Source organism: Bos indicus x Bos taurus, chromosome 19, assembly GCF_003369695.1.
Source record: "Bos indicus x Bos taurus breed Angus x Brahman F1 hybrid chromosome 19, Bos_hybrid_MaternalHap_v2.0, whole genome shotgun sequence".
Classification (NCBI taxonomy): domain Eukaryota; kingdom Metazoa; phylum Chordata; class Mammalia; order Artiodactyla; family Bovidae; genus Bos; species Bos indicus x Bos taurus.
The window spans coordinates 31,631,607-31,650,355 of NC_040094.1; the positions used below are offsets into that span (position 1 = coordinate 31,631,607).

Genomic DNA, 18,749 nt, shown 5'->3' on the forward strand with positions numbered 1-18,749 from the left:
TGACCTGCAAGCCCCAGTCTTTCTGTCCAGCCTTGGATCTTTTGTCGTTGTTTAATTGCTCTGCTGCTGCTGCTGCTAAGTCGCTTCAGTCATGTCCAACTCTGTGTGACCCATAGATGGCAGCCTACCAGGCTTCCCGTCCCTGGGATTCTCCAGGCAAGAACACTGGAGTGGGTTGCCATTTCCTTCTCCAATGCATGAAAGTGAAAAGTGAAAGTGAAGTCGCTCAGTTGTGTCCGACTCTAGCGACCCCATGGACTGCAGCCTACCAGGCTCCTCTGTCCATGGGATTTTCTAGGCAAAAGTACTGGAGTGGGGTGCCATTGCCTTCTCCGTTTAATTGCTCAGTCATGTCCAACTCTTCTTTTGACCCATAGACTGTAGCCCACCAGGCATCTCTGTCCATGGGATTTCCCAGGCAAGAATACTGAAGTGGATTGCCATTTCCTTCTCCAGGGCATCTTCCCAACCCATGAATTGAGCCCACATCTCCTGCATTGGCAGGTGGATTCTTTACCACTGAGCCACCAGGGAAGCCCTCAGCCTCAGATCTTAACTTTCCCCAAACGCACACTAATACTCCAGCCACATGGCTCTCTTAGGGCCATCACCTCATGAGCTCTCCCGGCCCAGGGCATTTTCACGATCCATCCCTTTTATCTGAAATACTTCTCCCCGGTTCTTTGGTCCAGTGCCTGCCCGTCCTTCGTGGATCATCTTCTCCTGAACTTCTCCCTGCAAGACTGTCTGGGTCTCCCTTACACATGTATTTGCTTCAGAGTGTTTAATGCAGCCCTTTTGAATGTGTGTTATGTATTTGTTTGGCTGTGCTGGGCCTTTGCTGCGGCGTGTGGGCCCTGCATTGCTGTGTGCGGGCGTTCTCAAGTGGCAGCGAGCAGGGGCTACTCCCTAGTAGTGGACTGTGGGCTTCTCGCGGCAGTGGCTTCTCTTCTTGCAGAGCACAGGCTCTAGGGTGCACAGGCTTAGTTGCCCTGCATGGAGGCTGTTAGTTCCTGGACCAGGGATCGAACCCAAGTCACCTGCATTGGCAGGTGGATTCTTAACCACTGGACCACCAAGGAAATCCCGATACAATTCTAATTAAACCTTTCTTCTATCATTTTAACTTACATTTGCCTACCTACTTTTCACTAAGACCCTGGAGATCAAGGAACACAACATCTTGCTTAGGATTTTATCTGTGTCTTAAAGTCTAAGTAGCACAGAGCGGGGCTCAGTAAATATCAGTCGAATGAATTAGCAAACAAATGAATGCACATAAAAGAACTGTTGTTATTGCTAAGTTGTTCCTGACTTTCAGTTTTTTTTTGATAGAGTTCTGTATTCTTCTGTCCTGTGGGGGTTTTATTCCTTTCATATTAACAAATCGAGCCTCCTCATTTTTAGTCAATGTTTTCCTTTCTGGAAGCTTTCATATACCCTGTTTATGAGCAATTTCCTTCTGTTCTTTGCCAAGTGACCTCCAACTATTTCATCATGTAGATTGAAGCTTTCTGTCATTCCAGGCAAGCTGACCCGTCCCTGAACCATATTGGTTATTTGTCTCTGAATATATCATCTCAACCCTGCCCTTGGTTTAATCTTAACGCACATTTCCTTAGCAGAGGCAATATTGCCGCTCATCAGCTAGCAATTACCTACGCACCTGTGCCACTTTCTGGATGGCTTGACTTGTTTTCTCATGCACCCATTTAGAACATACACTCTGGGTTCGTCATGCACTCCCCATCTTGGGTCTAATCATTTTGTCTGATGGACTCCTATTCTCAGGTTTAGAATCCACATGACTGACTCAAACACTTTCCCCTGTGTCTGCCAGGCCCCTGCTTATAAAGGAAGCTCACCATCTGCAGTTGGGCAGAATCTGTGCATCATACCATCCACTGCTTTACTCTACGTAGCCTCTTAGAAAGCCTGGGATCCTTCCCTGCCTTTGAGTGTGTGATCCATGCTCTTAACTCCTCCATGTCTCTAACCCTTTGTTTCATCGTGGCAGTTATTATTTATTTATTTGGCTGTGGTGGGTCTTCATGGCTTTTCTTTAGTTGTGACAAGCAGGGGCTACTCTCTAGCGGGGCTTCTCATTGCGGGGCTTCTCTTGTTGCAGAATGTCGGCTCTAGGGGGTGTGGGCTTCAGTAGTTGCGGCTCGAAGGCTCTCGAGCACAGCGCTCGTAGTTGTGACACATGGGCTTAGCTGTCCCTGCAGCATGTGAGATCTTTCCAGATCAGGGATTGAACCCGTGTCTCCTGTATTGGCAGGTAGATTCTTTCTTTACCACTGAGCCACCAGGGAAGCCCCATGGCAGTTCTTAACATTGGGCTAGGTTTTAACACCCTGAAAGTCAGATGAGAGATTTTATTTCCCCCATTCTCACTCCAGCCCTTCTCCCAAAATGCATGAACCCACAGGCAAACAAAATTCTCTGTATGATCTTGGGAGTTCTCTAAGCTTCCAAAGCTCATCTGTTGACACTCGATTAAGAATGTGTGCTTTTCTGAGAATCTGAAAAATAAAAGATATATGTATAACTGAATCGCTTTGCTGTACACCTGAAACTGACACAACATTGTAAACCAACTATGCTCCAATAGAAAATAAAAATGTTTAATTAAATAAATTAAAAACAAAGAATCTGTGCTTTTCTGACATTTGTGTCTCCTCCAGGATTTTCCATCCTTAATAGAGGAGGAGGAGGAAGAGGAAATTCCATCCACTTTCCTTGGCCTCTGTTTTAACATGAACCTGCCACCACTCACTCACACCGCATTCCTTCTTGCCTTCACAGATCAGTCCTTTAACACTCGTTTACTTTTACCCTCCTGTCTCTGTTTTCTCATCATGTCTCTTCATTCTATCTATTTTGGCCACACCGTGCACAGTGCAAGATCTTGGTTCCCTGACTGGGGGTGGAACCCAAGCCCCCTGCAGTGGGAGCACGGAGTCTTAACCACTGGACTGCCAGGGAAGTCCCTCCTCTCTCTTCTCATCACCTTCTTCCTGAACGAGCCACACTTGCTTATTGGCACCATTGTTTTTGCTTTTGGTTCATCTAAAAGCAATCATGCATTGTTTCCCATCACCCCTATTACGTTCCCCTAGGGTTGCTGTGAGGATAAACATGAAATCTCAGGTGTGAAAAGGCTTTGAAACACTAAGACTACATTAGCATCATACGGCACTCTGATGACAATGATGATGCTCCTGTTCTTTGAGGCAGCTCAGTTTGCTTTTCCTTTACACCCTTTCCTCGCGTTCTTTCACAGCACAGCGTCCGCCCGGGCCCTCCCCTTTCCACCCTCACAAGGCATCGTCTCTGGTCCTTCTTTCACTTGACTCGTACATGATGTTGCCTGGTCTCCGTCCTCCTTTGTCCAGTTATCTGGCACTGACACGATGAATCCTGACATCTCCATTTATCTACCACCTTGGTCTTCCACTGCCTCCTCTTTCTCTTTCCAATGTGCTGGTCAGAACAACGGGCTCATTTAGATTTTTGTCAGCCTGCTACTAGGGGCGTTCAAAGAAATGGTTTTCAATTCAGTGCCTTTGCAGCTAGATTATCAACACTTTGATTACAGTCTCTTTTTCGCTGCTCCCGACGCCGTTCTCTTTTTCTTAAGCACCAGTTGAAGTTGGCCAGGTTGGAGCATGTCCAGTCTCTACAGAGCAGCTTCAAGATCAGCAGAGTGTTGTTTCTGTGTGGAAAGGCAGTCCTCTCTCTGTTCTTATACTAGGGGAGTGGGGGGCATCTCTTCCATTGGGGGGGCTATGGACGGGAATGGAACAGGGATGTGGGCAGTGTCAAATACAACGGCAGTAATAGAAGGTGTTCTACCAGATGGCAGATCTTGCAGTAGAGAGTGGAGCCAAGTGCTGAGCATAAGAAGTGGGGGGCTCCATTAGAAGTTTATTTATTTATTTTTAAATTCTTTAAAAAAAAAAACTTTCTTTTTTTTTACATGTATTTATTTATTTACTTTGCCACACAATGCAACATGCAGGATCTTAATTCCCCAACCAGGGATTGAACCCTCAGCTGCTACAGTGGAAGCGTGGAGTCTTAACCACTGGACTGCCAGGGAAATCCCCCTTCACCACCCTTAGGAAGCTTAAAGGCAGAGGGGAGTGGGCAGTGTAGCAACTTCTGGACATGTGGAAAGATTACCGAATGGTCTCCTGAGATTGAGAAGTGTCAACTGCCGTGGCCCCAGTTCACCCGGTGTGTTACTTTTCTCTTGTATTAATGCTCAGGTTTGTGCAGGATTGCGTGTGTATGTGTTTAGTCTCTCAGTTCAGTTCAGTCCACTAGTCATGTCCAGCTCTTTGTGACCCCATGGACTGTAGCATGCCAGTCTTCCATGCCCATCACCAACTCCCGGAGCTTGCTCAAACTAATGTCCATCGAATCAGTGACACCATCCAACCATCTCATCCTCAGTCATCCCCTTCTCCTCCTGCCTTCAATCTTTCCCAGAATCAGGATCTTTTCTAAGAAATCAGTTCTTCACATCAGGTTGCCAAAATATTGGAGCTTCAGCTTCAGCATCAGTCCTTCCAGTGAGTATACAGGACTGATTTCCTTTAATATTGCCTGGTCTGATCTCCTTGCAGTCCAAGGGACTCTCAGGAGTCTTCTCCAACACCATAGTTCAAAAGCGTCAATTGCTCAGTCGTGTCCAACTCTCTAAAACCTCATGAACTGTAGCCGGCCAGGGTTACGGTTTCACAAAAGTTGGGTGATGCAGATGTAGAATGGACAAGACTTAAGAGTCTTATAAGATCATGGTTCAAATGAAGGGTTATTGGATCCATATTAAAAATAACAGGGAGGTAAAGAAGAAGGTTAGGTTAAACAGAGGAGCCAACACACTGGGTGTTTTATTAATGTGGAATCATATGAGCAGGGAGCAGAGAGTAATAAATTGAACAGTCTGGGGCCTCCCTGGTGGTCCACTGGTTAAGGATCCGCCTGCCAGTGCAGGGGACACAGGCTTGATCCCTAGTCTGGGTTTCCACATGCTGAGGAGCAACTACTGAGCAACCACTAAGCAACTACCCTCGTGCCACAACTACTGAGCCCGCATGCCTAGATCCTGTGCTCTGCAACAAGAAAAGCCACCCCAGTGAGAAGCCAGAACACCACCACAAAGACCCAGCACGGCTAAAAGCAAACAAATAAATAAATATTTTAAAATAATTTTTTTAAAAGATTAAACAATCTGACGAGCAGGACATTATCATTGTGAATAAGTATGAAAGAATAATATATGAGACACAGGATCATTCCTAATGATAAAGTCCTTGGTGCAGCCTCTGAAAGTGGGTACCAGAAATGGAATGAAGTTCTTTGAAGACGAGGAAACATGGGGCTGGGTGTCGACCGAGTCATCCACAGTGACAGCAAAGTTCACCAAGTTAATGATGAAGCAAGAAAAGAGGGAAGATTTTAAACCAAGTTCCAAAGCCTTAATAAAAGTGACTCTCTCTGGGAAGTTGATAGAAGGCATAAAACATACAAGTTAGTAGGTAATATAACCGATGCATGTGCTTTAGAAGAGAAAGGGTTTTTCTACAAGAGTGGAGAAAAAATAGTCTGCAAGTTCTAAGAGAAGGCTAGAAAAATGTTCACCTTCCTCCCAGCCCTGGGGCTGTACGGAGCGAGGGACAGGGACACAGAAGTTGTCATGTCCTCAAAGAGACTGGCGTTGGAGGAAACACAGCTGCCAGGATGGTCAAGGAGGTTTTCAGTGGGACTTGGCTCGTGGTGACCCCACCATAAGGTGCACTGGAAGGAAGATCAGAAAGGGAAAGATGAGGCAAAGGTGAGGAGTGGGGAGGGGAGGGCTGGAAGTCATAGCACACAGTATTCAAAGTAATCTAAACCTAAGCCCTTTTTACCCCTTATCCTTTGTGAATAAAGAAACGAAATAGGCTCTTTTGTGAGCAGAAATGTCACCGAGGCTATCTAACAGTCCAGCACCCTTATCCTAGTATTTTCTGTGGAATTCACTGTTTATATTCCCAGCTCTAAAGCTGACATCAAATCCATTGCCAGCTAAGATTTGTAGAGTTTAATAAGGGTGTTTCTTGGGTTCATCTCTGCTGAATCTGTAATAACCATTCCTCAGTACAAAAAGTCATCATATGGCTTTGTCCTATACAGTTTAATAAAATTCCATATTTTTTTTAGTGCTTTAAAGACGCTTCCAATATTGACAGTGTTCTTTAAAATTTCTTGCAGAAATATCAAATTGCATCTTCAGTTTTAGTTCCCCTGAGACTAAATTTAAATACAGACTTTTATTCTTTTTTTTTTTTTAATTTCTCCTCCTCTCTCTCATGTTCCTTACCTTCTGAGAAAAATTGCCCAACAACTCCTTCATGGTATTGCACACTTTTGTGATCCTTTGTCTAAAGAAAACTGTATACTTTCTCTAAACTTTATTGGATTGGTGAATAGCTAGTATTCAGGCAGAATTGGTGTCCTTTAGTAAGGTTATTTCTTTGTGTGAAGTCTTTCTCAGGTTTGCAGAGCAACTCTTTTTCATTGATCTTCATGTTTTTAATTGTGATATAATTGACATAGAATATTGTGTAAGCTTCAGATGTACACCATGTTTTGCAACATGATTATCACCGCAGCATTAGCTAACACCTCTGTCACATTACATAATTATTATTTATTTTTCCATTGCTTTTTTTAAAATCAGAGGATGATTGCTTTACAATGCTGTGTTGGTTTCTGCCGTACAACAGTGAGAATCAGCCATAAGAATACATGTATCTCCTCCCTCCTGAGCCTCCCTCACCTCCCCCATCCCACCCCTCCAGGTCATCATAGCACTGACATATATATACTACCATGTACAAAATAGATAGCTAGTGGGGAGTTGCTGTATAGCAAGGGAGCTCAGCTTGGTGCAGAGCAACTCTTGAGCATTCGCCTTGCGCCAGTGACATGGTTGTGACATGTGTGTTCACGTGGCTGTTCCCTTACACCAATCCTAACACTGAGATGCACAACATTCACACCCACACAGCCAGGTTCTTCCTTGGCATGCCTCTCTTCACTCTAATCCACGCAAGATGACAACAGTAAATGTTCTATGTGGTGGGAATAACAAGGAGGAGCTTCCTATGGAGTAAAGTACAGGAAGCTAAAACCACCTGAGTCCTGCCTCTTGGGGCCACACCTCCCAGTAGGTGTCCAGGGAAAATACACATTATTATTAATATATATCAGGGGATCAAGCAAGCTAGACCCAGCCATACCCACACACTTGCAACTCTCTGAGCCTTTTCACTCTACGACAGTGGCCCAATGCCTGGTCTTGGAGTGGAGGCTGCACAAAATGGAGGGGCATGTCTGTCCACTCTTGGGGGTGTTAACTGAAAAAAAAATAGTACAATGTGAGAGTTGTGAGTTGAGTTTCATTTGGGGCACAGTGAGGCCTAGAGCCTGGGACACAGCCTCGCAGAGAGCTCTGAGGAGCTGCTCCAAAGAGGTGAGGGAAGGAGGTCGGTGTCTTATATGGTTTTAGTGAAGGCTGTACATGCAGCCGAGCACACGGTTGGCCAAGGCTGGATGCTGGTCACGAGGAGTGATGTCTCCATTAATGATTTCAGTGCTTTTCCAGATATGAGGAGATTCAAGAATTCGGGCTCATAAAATCTCCTGAAAATATCTAACTATGTGAACGTCTGTTCTGCCAGTTTTTCCCAGAGCACAGAGCATACCATTCCTGATCTCCACCCTGAACTCCTTTCAGGGAGTTTGGAAGGTCAGGAGCTACAGTGGCCTTGTAGAAGCAGATGGCAACTGCCAGTATTTAGTTGGCAGGGATTCAGTGAAGAGCGCGGGGAGAGGTTGCTTTGTCTCGACAAGCGTGCTGCTTTTTATTTGGGAACAAAAAGTTGGAAGACGTAGCAACCCCACCCTGGGAAGGAAAAGGGTCTGTGCATGAGGTTGGGGTGTATGGCTCCTGGCCACTGGCGATGGGGGTGCTGTGTAGGGGTGAACACTCAGTGACATGAGAGGTGCTAATGACCACTCCATGCTCCTTTCAGGCAAAAAACTCGGATATACCTTCAACAACCGGAACTTCCACAACGTGTCTTTGGGGCAAGGACAGGAGGTTGTGGCTGAGGCTGTGCTGGACCTGGCTGCCAAGAAAGGCCACTGGGTTATTTTGCAGGTACACCCACTCTGCGCTGATGGGGCCCATTCTTGACCCATCCCTGTGTGGACCTCCGGGGCCACCCTTCCTTCCACACCCTCCTCCCCTGACTTCCTAATCTTCTCAGGATGCTGGCTTTCAGCTGGACTTTTCCAGCTGCTGATCTTTTCCCATGCCTTCCTTTTCTGTTCCGCCTTTCCTCTGGGTCACATGGTCCATGTTCTCCATCACATTCATGACTAGAATGCCACATGTGCAACCAGAACTCAGCCTCTTCATTGAGAGCTCATGTTGGCATCTAGAGTCTGGAACACCTACTGTTGAGGTTCACTAAACATAGGAAGTAAAGGCTGCCCTTCTTCTGTCATGGCCTGTCCTCATTCCTGTTCTTGCAACTTGCATGGATGCTGAGGCTGTGGCAGAGCGAGCGGCAGACCTTCTCTCCTCCCGTAGCACCCTGTAGCCACCTCTGTGAGCGCATCCACGGCTCTGTAGGAACAGTCCACCATATATATGCCTGTGTCCTCCACTGCATTTTTTTAGGGAAAGAGACATCCCCATCTACCTTTGGCACCCAGCACACTACTTCCCTCAGATGCTGGCTCAGATGGTAAAGAATCTGCTTGCAATGCAGGAGACCCAAGTTCAGTCCCTGGGTCGGGAAGATCCCCTGGAGGAGGGCATGGTAACCCACTCCAGTATTCTTGCCTGGAGACTTCCAGGGACATAGGAGCCTGGCGGGCTACAGTCCATGGGGTCGCAAAGAGTCAGACACGACTGAGAGACTAATACTTTCCCTCCTTTCACACTACCGTGAACACAGTAGACACTCAACCAGAGCCTGTTGGGTAAAAGAATCAGTGAAGAAAGCAACGGAGGAAAGAATCAAATGGAAAAGCCAGTCCCTCCCCTCCCATCTGACTTTGATTACCCAGAACTTCCTCTCTCCTGATGACTCAGTGAACACTTCATGCTGTTGGGTCCTTATTATCCCACTGTTTGTTTGAGCCTAGCAGCAGAAGGACCTGTTGTTCCCTAGGACTCCTTTTCCAGAAACAGGGGGACCTTAAGGAGGAAAGAGAATGACAGCAGGGTCTCTGCCTCCTCCCACTGGATCAGCTCAGTGATGGGAGGGTGTGACCTCCCCAGCTGTCTCAGGCTCATCTGTCAAAGCGACCCCGTTCTGGCCACTGGGTTTTGGTAAAGAATCCATCTTTACCTGCAATGCAGGAGACCCAGGTTTGATCCCTGGGTCAGGAAGACTCACTGGAGGAGGGCATGGCAACCCACTCCAGTATTCTTGCCTGGAGAATCCCCATGGACAGAGAAGCCTGGCAGGCTACAGTCCATGGGGTCACAAAGAGTCGGACACAACTGAGCGACTAACTTTTTCACTTCACTTCACCCTGGGCACTAACACCTTCAGGAACCCAGCCCCCTCCAGAGACAACAAGCCGTACCTATCTGCTACCCTGGACTGTCACATCTTGTCCCGATGTGGTTTCTGAGAGATCTCCAAGATCAAACTCAGAAGCTGGGATTCCTGATGCAACGGCAGAGTTTCTCACTGGGGAGTGGCGGTGCTGCCCGGCTCACAGAGCCCCGGCTCTCTAGTCAGCCACCAACCTCTCTGCTCCGATAGAGTGATGACAATGGAATTCTTTCCTCTAATAAATTTTCATCTTAGCATCCACTCCTAACTCCTGCATAGCATTTCACAGTATACAAAGCCCTCTCAAATCCATTACCTTTGGTTATTTGCAGCAACTCTGGGAAATAAGTATGGCATGTATTACCGTTATTTCTCTTTTCATAGAAGAGAAAGTAGACCAGATGGCTGTGGCCTCAGCACTGTGTCCTGTGCTGACCTGTGTATTTAAGGTTCTGCAAGCAGCCTTCCTCAAATATTTATCAGGGAGCTTTTATCTGTCCATCATAATGAAACATATTGCAATGAAGCAAAGTGACTATCCTTGCTAGAGTGAAAAGTGCATGCTGCAAGGTGGTGCTAAGAAATTAATGTCGTTTCACATAGACAGACTGACAGATAGGAATCTCAGGGAGGAGGAGACAGGCTCAAAGACTGGAGGGGCTTGGGCATAGACGAGGAACCTTCCCTCTATGAGATCTGCAATGTCCCAGTGTGTTTTAGGAAGATAAGTTTGACAACAATTAGCAGAATGATTTGGAGAGGGAGGAGGAGGAAGGAGAGCTAGCTAGAAGTTTAAATGAATGCTTTTCAAGCCTGAACATGCAGACAAATCACTGGAAGATCTTATTAAAATGCACAAATTCAGTAAGTCTGAGTCAGCATTTCTAACTGGCTTCCACGTAATGGTAACATCACTGGTCCACGGGCCCCACATTTGAGTGTCAGAGGTTCAAAAAAATCCGGGTGTCAGGCTGTGGGGATCTGAAGTTGGAGGGTAATCATGCATGAGGCACTTCAAGTGTGACCCCCCAGACCGGGAGCAGCAGCATCACCTAAGGACTTGTTAGAAGTGTAAGCACTCAGGCCCCTCCATGGATCAGCCACTCTGAGGTGGGGCCCAAGGACCTTTGTTTCAACAAGTCATCCAAACAAGGGGATTCCGAAGCCTCAAGGTCAAGCTTGAGATCCTTAGGACATGGAAGGATAGTTTGAATGGCAGGAAAAAGGGGTCCTCATTACTGAGAACCCCAAGAGTCTTGCTAGGATGTGATTTGTTTGAAGCAAAGGCCAGGTACCGCCCTCCACCCTGATCCTCCTTCCTGATCACCATTTAAGCAGAGGTTTGCATGGGGCGGGGGGCTCCTTCCTTCCCACCAGAATATCCACCTGGTGGCCAAGTGGCTCGGCGCCCTGGAGAAGAAGCTGGAGGAGCATAGTGAGAACAGCCACGCAGAGTTCAGGGTCTTCATGAGCGCGGAGCCCGCACCCTCCCCTGGGAGCCACATCATCCCCCAGGGCCTCCTGGAAAATGCCATCAAGATCACCAGCGAGCCACCCACGGGCATGCACGCCAACCTGCACAAGGCCCTGGACAACTTCACTCAGGTAGGGCCCTGGAGGGAGGGGAGCAGGACACCTCGCCTCGCAAAGAGCAGACCCCCCACCCCCACCCCGGGCAGGAGGAAAACACACTCTCTTGCAGGAGTCAGTGGCAGGGCATGCCCTGCTCGCCTGCCCTGAGGGTCCTGAGCAGAGACAGGGAAGGGGCGGCAGCTGCTTCAGTGGTATAGCTCCTAATTATTAAGATAATAGAACTATGCCTCGGTAGGTTTAGTATCATCTTGTCAGCCTCCCCAGGGGCCCTTGTCTTTGGGCTTACACCGTGCAAGCTCAACATCCAGTCTTAGTTATCGAGCAGTTGGGAAGTATATCTCAAGAGATGCTGGCTTGTCCTGGTTCTGCTGTGGAAGGATACACAACAGTTGACATTTGGGACTTTACCAGCCTCTGCAGTAGGTCATTTGGAGGAACAGGGACAGATTCAGGAGTCTCTTCATTGCTCACAAGAGTGTCAGTTGCTCCATTCTGCATTTGCAAATGCTTGGAAACAGTGGCCCGCTTAATACCCTCTAGGATTTGCTTTGTTCCTCCAGAGCCTTATTTTCACTGTTTATGGGACAAATCACAGAACTGGGGTCTTTTCATTCCCTCTTCCCTGACCGCTGTGCTGTTTGGAGATGATCATTTCATTCTGACTTTCATTTGAGCGAACCCACTGTCAACTAGCTTCACAAGTGTGGCTTCTCATCTTTGTGCTTAAAGGCATTTTTTCAGCAGGACTCGATTTTCCACGTGTGTCAGAGGTAACAAAGGAAGCTCCTTACACGTCCGCAGAGAATAGCTCTGTCCAAAAAATCATTATTATAATAAGTTCCTGTTTGCACGAGGCAGTGACTTTGTTTCCTGTACCATCTCTGACCTTTCACATCCATATCTTCATGGCAAGCGTGTGCCCAATCAAGGGACCAGAGAGAGAAACTGTGTCACGGGTTCACTGGGGAAAAAATCAGACCTACCAGCAGCTTAATCTCTGCGGTCTCCTCTGCTTCCCTTCATTGCTGTAAGCAAAGTCTAAGGTCCACCTCCTAGAAGAAATGCCAGGACTGACTGAACCCAATCTAGTTGTGTGAGCTTTGTAAGTGCCTCTCGGGCTCTAGCAGCAGCATCTTGCTCCTTCCTAACAGAGGAGCTCACTCAGAGGACACATTTCCTTCCAAAGAATCCAGGGTTCGCGTCCTAACAGCCGTTCACAATGCAAGTTTCTCCCTCCCCACTCATCCCCATGCCCATTAACATCTAAGAACAGTTCCACCGACTTCCTCTGGATTCTCTCTTGCTTTTCTTCCATCTTCCCATCTTTCATCCTCTCTTCATGAGTCAGACCATTTCCCCTGCCTTCTGCGCTGCAGCCAGGCCCCTCGGGGGTCTTGCATCTGCAGCCACGTGTCTGTTAGGATGTAAAGGGCAGGGCACCCCTCTGTGTCTTGTGGCTCCAATTCCCACCGCCCTCTGCTTCAGCAGTTCCCGCAGCAGATGAGCCGTGGGGTCGTCAGTCACACAGGCAGTAATTACACCTACTGAGACTCCATGATGGTCAAGGAAACATGACAGGAAGGAGGGGAGTCAGAGATGATGCTGTGGGTGTCCCCACCCACATCCCAGTGCTGAGTGCTGTCAACAGGACAAATGTAACACTTCTGTGGCCCCCTACCCTTTTCTCTGTTGGCTACACTTGGGAACGTCGTTAGCATGTCCGTGTGTGCAAACTGCAACTGTAAACAAGCTCTGTTATAGGCTGAATCTAAACTAAAGCCCAGCCCCTTGGCAAGGTCCTCTCAAACCTGACTCCATGCCTGTCTGCAGCGCAACCCACTGTCCTGCTGCCACCCAAGTCTCCGCACCCCCGCGCTGCCTGCCTCGCGTCACAGCTGCTCTGCTCTGACGCTGGGCATCATCTCCTTCCAGGACACCCTGGAGATGTGTTCCCGGGAGACGGAGTTTAAGAGCATCCTCTTTGCGCTTTGTTACTTTCACGCTGTGGTGGCAGAAAGACGGAAGTTTGGGCCCCAGGGGTGGAATCGCTCCTACCCCTTCAACACCGGGGACCTCACCATCTCTGTGAACGTACTCTACAACTTCCTGGAGGCCAACCCCAAGGTACGGCAGGTCGGGAGGGCGCCTCTGAGAAAGATGATGGGGCATCAGCATGGGGAGATGGGGTGTGCTCACTGGCGCAGGTCTACAGCCCCCCAGGGGGCATGAGGAAGTGCAGGTTTACTGCAGGGTCAACCCCAAGAGCAGCGTGAGGCCGAGGAGGAAGTACCATGAAGGGAGAGGGGTGTGGTGAGAGTAGTGAGAAAGCTCAGGAAACCAAACTATTAACAGTGACTCACACTTGGTGTCAGTCAGTCCCATGGGTGTCTGTCCCAGCCCCCTTGTGTACTCCCAGCATTGCTGGGGGTGGTGATTGGCAGAAAGAGACCCACTCTCATATGCTACAAGCTCCCAATTTAATTCACCAAAGACAGAGACCTTCTTGTGGTGGTGCACACAGTTCCTCGCATAAGCACCGTCTTAAGCATGGTCTTGCTGAAGTTGAAGAAGCCAAATGCTTCCTTCTTCCTTCACCTCGCCTCCTTTGTCCCGCCTGATGGCTCCATTTTATGAGACACTGACACCGATGATCCACGCTCTTCAGTTTAGGGAAGACCAAACAGCCTCTGCAAGGCCTCTCCCTCTTTCTCTGGGGACAGTGAATCAGGCCCAGAAGCAATGCCCTGGCTCTGGCTCCAGGGTCCTGGGAAGTCCACCACAGAACACACCATCCCTTCACCTGCCTCGAGGACCCAGGCTTCCAAGTGGCTTTCCTGCCTAACGCTAACATTCATGAACTCGTGTGCTGTATTTCACTCACTCTGAACTGTCCAAGGAGACGATTAATCAATAAGCTAACTAATGGCAGCGAATGAGAAAAGTACCCACGTCTTTGCTCTCCTCTACTTGAGCTTGGCAGGTTTAAAGGACCCGTAGGTAGAGCCTGACTTCACTGCCACAGTTAATGACTGTGAACGAGGGCAGGCGTGTGTGCAAGAGTGCCTGTGTCTTACCTCTTCTCACCCTTTGATCTAACTCTTCCCTCGTTTAATGAGCTCCCAGAGGTGCTCGCTCCCAGAGGTGCTCGACCTTGCTGGGTACCAGGGAAACACGGATGAATAAGACACTGCTCCTGGGACTTCCCTGGTGGTCCGGTGGTTAAGACTCCATGCTTCCAATGCAGGGGGGTACGGGTTCAATCCTTGGTCAGGGAACTAAGATCCCACGTGCAGTGCAGTTCAGTCAAAAAGATTTTTTTTAAAAAGACGTTGCTCCTAATCTCCAGACCCACCACATCCTGTGGCTCACATCTGGTCAGCCTGAGGCCAGCGTGCAGGGCTTCCTCCCTTCCTGTCTCAGGTCCCCTACGATGACCTGCGGTACCTCTTCGGTGAGATCATGTACGGGGGCCACATCACCGATGACTGGGACCGGAGACTCTGCAGAACCTACCTGGAGGAGTTCATCAAACCAGAGATGCTACAGGGAGAGCTGGCCCTGGCCCCAGGGTTCCCACTGCCCGGCAACATGGACTACAATGCCTACCACCAGGTAGGGACCTGGGTCTCCCTTCTGTGCAGCCCAGGAGGACTGGAGACGCCTGGGCAGGGCCAGGGGAGGACGGCTGAAAAAGACGAGCTCACACGCAGCGTGGCTCTCAGCCTGCTCAATTTGAGGGCTCCTAGAGGACTTCTAGCCTCCAATTAATGACAAAATTGAACTTTCAGAGATCTTTTTATTCTTGACGTTCGGTTCAATAATTCTATTTGTTGCTCTTTTCTACAAACAACATCTCGGGCATTTACTTGATTGTTTTCATTCAGGATATTGACAAAACCATTAGGAGCAAAAATTCAGGTAAGAACTTAGGCAACTTTAAGTTTCTATTCGTGGTTCAGAATACCTTCAGAGGGACATGGTCTTGTGGAGCAGACCACTCACCCTCCTGTTCTCAGAGGCACGTACACACACACCGAGAGAACATTCTTGGTGAGAATGGAGCTTTTGCATACTGTCACTGGAGGTTTTCATTTTACTGCAGTTCAGTTCAGCTGCTCAGTTGTGTCCGACTCTTTGCGATTCCCATGGACTGCAGCACGCCAGGCTTCTCTGTCCAACACCAACTCTTGGAGATCGAGTCGGTGATGCCATCCAACCATCTCATACCCTGTCATCCCCTTCTCCTCCTGCCTTCAATCTTCCCCAGCGTCAGGTCATTTTACTTTTACTTCAGTTATTTTTAAGGTGTGCATCTTTGCCTATTTAGCCCACCATGAAAATGTATTAAAAGGCAATTAGAACAAACAAAAAAAAAACTCGTTTGTTGCTTGACTTTTAAGATTCCTAAAAGAACTCTTGAATAACAAACTTAAGGGAAACAGTGGTCATAGGAACGTTAACTACAAGCTTTACGCATATTTTTAATTTCTAAAGTTTAAGAATATGTCATAAAAGTCACTCAATCCAGAAAACTAAGTCTATAAGAAGAAATTAAAAACAATAAGACTAAAAAAAAAAAAAAAAAAACTCTTGAAAGTAAATCAAGGGAATTTTAAAAATAAACACGTTGAAAGCTTTAGCCAAGAAAGTTGTGCAAGAGCATCCCCTACTGTCGGTCGATGGAACAACTTGACCAGAGGCTGGAGAAGGTGTTGGAGGATACGGTGGTTTGCAGGCTTCCCTCTCTATAATCTGTCAGCTAATAGACGGTTATAGAGCACCTACCAAGAGTCCAGGAGCATGTACCGGGTGCTGGAAGAAATGCGAAAATAAACACGCGGATTTGCCTTTAAGTAATGAGCCATCTGTCACTTAGACTCTGCTCTGTTGCTGTTGCATGCTCAGTTACGTCTGACTCTTGCGACCCCATGGACCACAGCCCACCAGGCTCCTCTGTCCATGGGATTTCCCAGGCAAGAATATTGGAGTGGATTGCCATGTCCTTTGATCCCGACCCAGGGATCACACCCGAGTCTCCTGGATTGCAGGCAGATTCTTTACCAACCACTGAGCCACCTAGGAAGTACCACTTTGCTCTAGATGGGCCCTGCTCTGACCCACTGACTGCCCTGCAGAGGACGGGTCAGGTGAGAGCGGGGAGATACGTCTGGCTGGTTTTCAAGTGAGCTTGCCCTTGACTTTCAGTACATCGATGCCCAGCTGCCCCCAGAGTCGCCCTACCTCTACGGCCTCCACCCGAACGCTGAGATTGGCTTCCTGACCCAAACATCGGAGAAGCTCTTTCGCACAGTGCTGGAGCTGCAGCCCCGGGACAGCCAGGCTGGAGAAGGAGCAGGGGCTGTGAGAGAAGAAAAGGTATGTGGAAGGCTTGCCCTAGATATTCTGGGGGCCTAGTACTGCCCAGGGCGGCGCTTCTCCCGTGGGCCTCGATGGGATGCACGGTGCAGACCGCAGGGTGCACATCTTCCGCTTCCATGAACGGTCCAGCATTCCTCTCCTAGGGCCCCGCCCCGTCAGGTGACCTGGTGGGCCCTCAAGTTACCTAACAGGAGGTACCCACTTTCGGTGTGTCGGTGCTTTGCCCATCCACCCCAAAAAAGTGAAAGTCGTGTCCAACTCTTTGTGACCCCATGGACTGTAGCCCTCCAGGCTCCTCTGTCCAGGGGATTCTCCAGGCAAGAATACTGGAGTGGGTTGCCATTTGCTTCTCCAGGGGATCTTCCCAACCCAGGGATCAAACCTCGGTCTCCTGCATTGCAGGCAGATTCTGTACCAACTGAAGCACTAACCCCAAGGCAGATTTTATTCCCATTTGTCAACCCAAGTGAAGAAAAGGCAGGGCCGAACAGCTGTGGTTTGGGGACCTTGAAAAGGACCTCGTGGTTCCTTGGCAAACTAAGCAATGATGGGTGGGGAGCTGTTCTTAAACACCCCACCCTCACTCGGCCAACTAGATGCTGGTGAACTCACTCGTGTTTCAGATGAAAATGTGGTCTCTCTGTATGAATGACAGTCCCAGAGCCTCCTAACATACAAGTAAGTGCTGCTAAGCACAGCACTTTCTGAAACTAAAGGAAGATGGAGGAGAATTCTTGGGCAGAAGAGCAGAGGAGAGTGTGGAGTGGGTTTAAGGTGACCAGAGGCAACCTGGGAGCTCTGTCCCTGATGAGGGCTGAGCAGAGGGCAGGAAAGGAAGAAGCTAAAGTGAAACTTGCCTGTGATGCTTCTCAGGACGAGGCAGCTCAGTTTCCAAAGTTCGCATCTCCTTCACCCCGCCTCCCCTCTGCAGTCCTGCCTGGTTTCCCTTAGTTAGAGATTCTCTGGTACTTAGAAGATTATGGATTAAGAAACCCGGAGCTATCAAACATTTTGGCTCCAAAGACTGATTTCAGGAAAACAAACTGACTGATAGTAAAGGAGCTGGATGTTTGTTTAAAGGTATAGAGTGATGTCATTAAAATGACTCAAATGTTAATACGCCTCGGAATGAGCTGGGGAGCTTCGGATAGGTTCTCAGGTCTAGGGTGACGCCCAGGAATGTGCAGCCTTGCAATGGTGATGCTGGTGAACCTACTTGGAGAAAGCTGCTCTAAATCCCGCAACTCAGCCTGTTTGACCTTTTGATGCATAGGGTATAACTCGAGAAGCAAAGGAAGATAGGAAAGCTTATGTGGCTCAAAACTCAAACCACCCACCTAGTATCAAAAATGTTCTTAGCTTCACCACAAGAAAGAGTAGCCTCCACTCACTGCAACTGGGGAAAGCCTGAATGCAGGAACACAAAAAGACCCAGCACAGCCAAAATATAAATAAATAACATCAATTAATTAATTTTTAAAAGTTCCTAGCTTTTTTAAAAATAAAAAGACTGAAACTATATAGAGTTGGACTGTGAAGAAGGCTGAGCGCCGAAGAATTGATGCTTTTGAACTGTGGTGTTGGAGAAGACTCTTGAGAGTCCCTTGGACTGCAAGGAGATCCAACCAGTCCATTCTGAAGGAGATCAGCCCTGGGATTTCTTTGGAAGGAATGATGCTAAAGCTGAAACTCCAGTACTTTGGCCACCTCATGCGAAGAGTTGACTCATTGGAAAAGACTCTGATGCTGGGAGGGATTGGGGGCAAGAGGAGATGGGGACGACAGAGGGTGAGATGGCTGGATGGCATCACTGACTCGATGGACGTGAGTCTTGGTGAACTCCGGGAGTTGGTGATGGACAGAGAGGCCTGGCGTGCTGCGATTCATGGGGTAGCAAAGAGTCGGACACGACTGAGCGACTGATCTGATCTGATCTGATATAAGTAATAGGCTTAGGGTTCTTCGGGCAGCGTTCAAATAAGTTTCTAGTTCTTGTCATTTCCTTATCTCCTCCTTCTAACCACTTCAAGAAACAGTGTGTGTGTGTGTGTGTGTATGTGACAGAGATGAATGAACTATGATCACTTGCCAAACTAGAAGAACCCTTTTGCAACACAGCTATCAGGAAGTGTGCAGATTTTTACT

General features: G+C 48.2%; 1 protein-coding gene across 2 annotated transcripts in view; it reads left to right on the top strand.

Moving 5' to 3' along the window:
- DNAH9 (dynein axonemal heavy chain 9) overlaps positions 1-18,749 on the top strand; it is a 285,309-nt gene that overhangs the window by 251,942 nt on the left and 14,618 nt on the right. For both annotated transcript variants that reach the window (XM_027516812.1, XM_027516811.1), the window contains exons 62-66: positions 8,091-8,218; positions 11,010-11,237; positions 13,158-13,349; positions 14,646-14,837; positions 16,431-16,601. In XM_027516812.1, the coding sequence (XP_027372613.1) occupies positions 8,091-8,218; positions 11,010-11,237; positions 13,158-13,349; positions 14,646-14,837; positions 16,431-16,601 (911 nt within the window). The remainder of the gene's footprint in view (positions 1-8,090; positions 8,219-11,009; positions 11,238-13,157; positions 13,350-14,645; positions 14,838-16,430; positions 16,602-18,749) is intronic.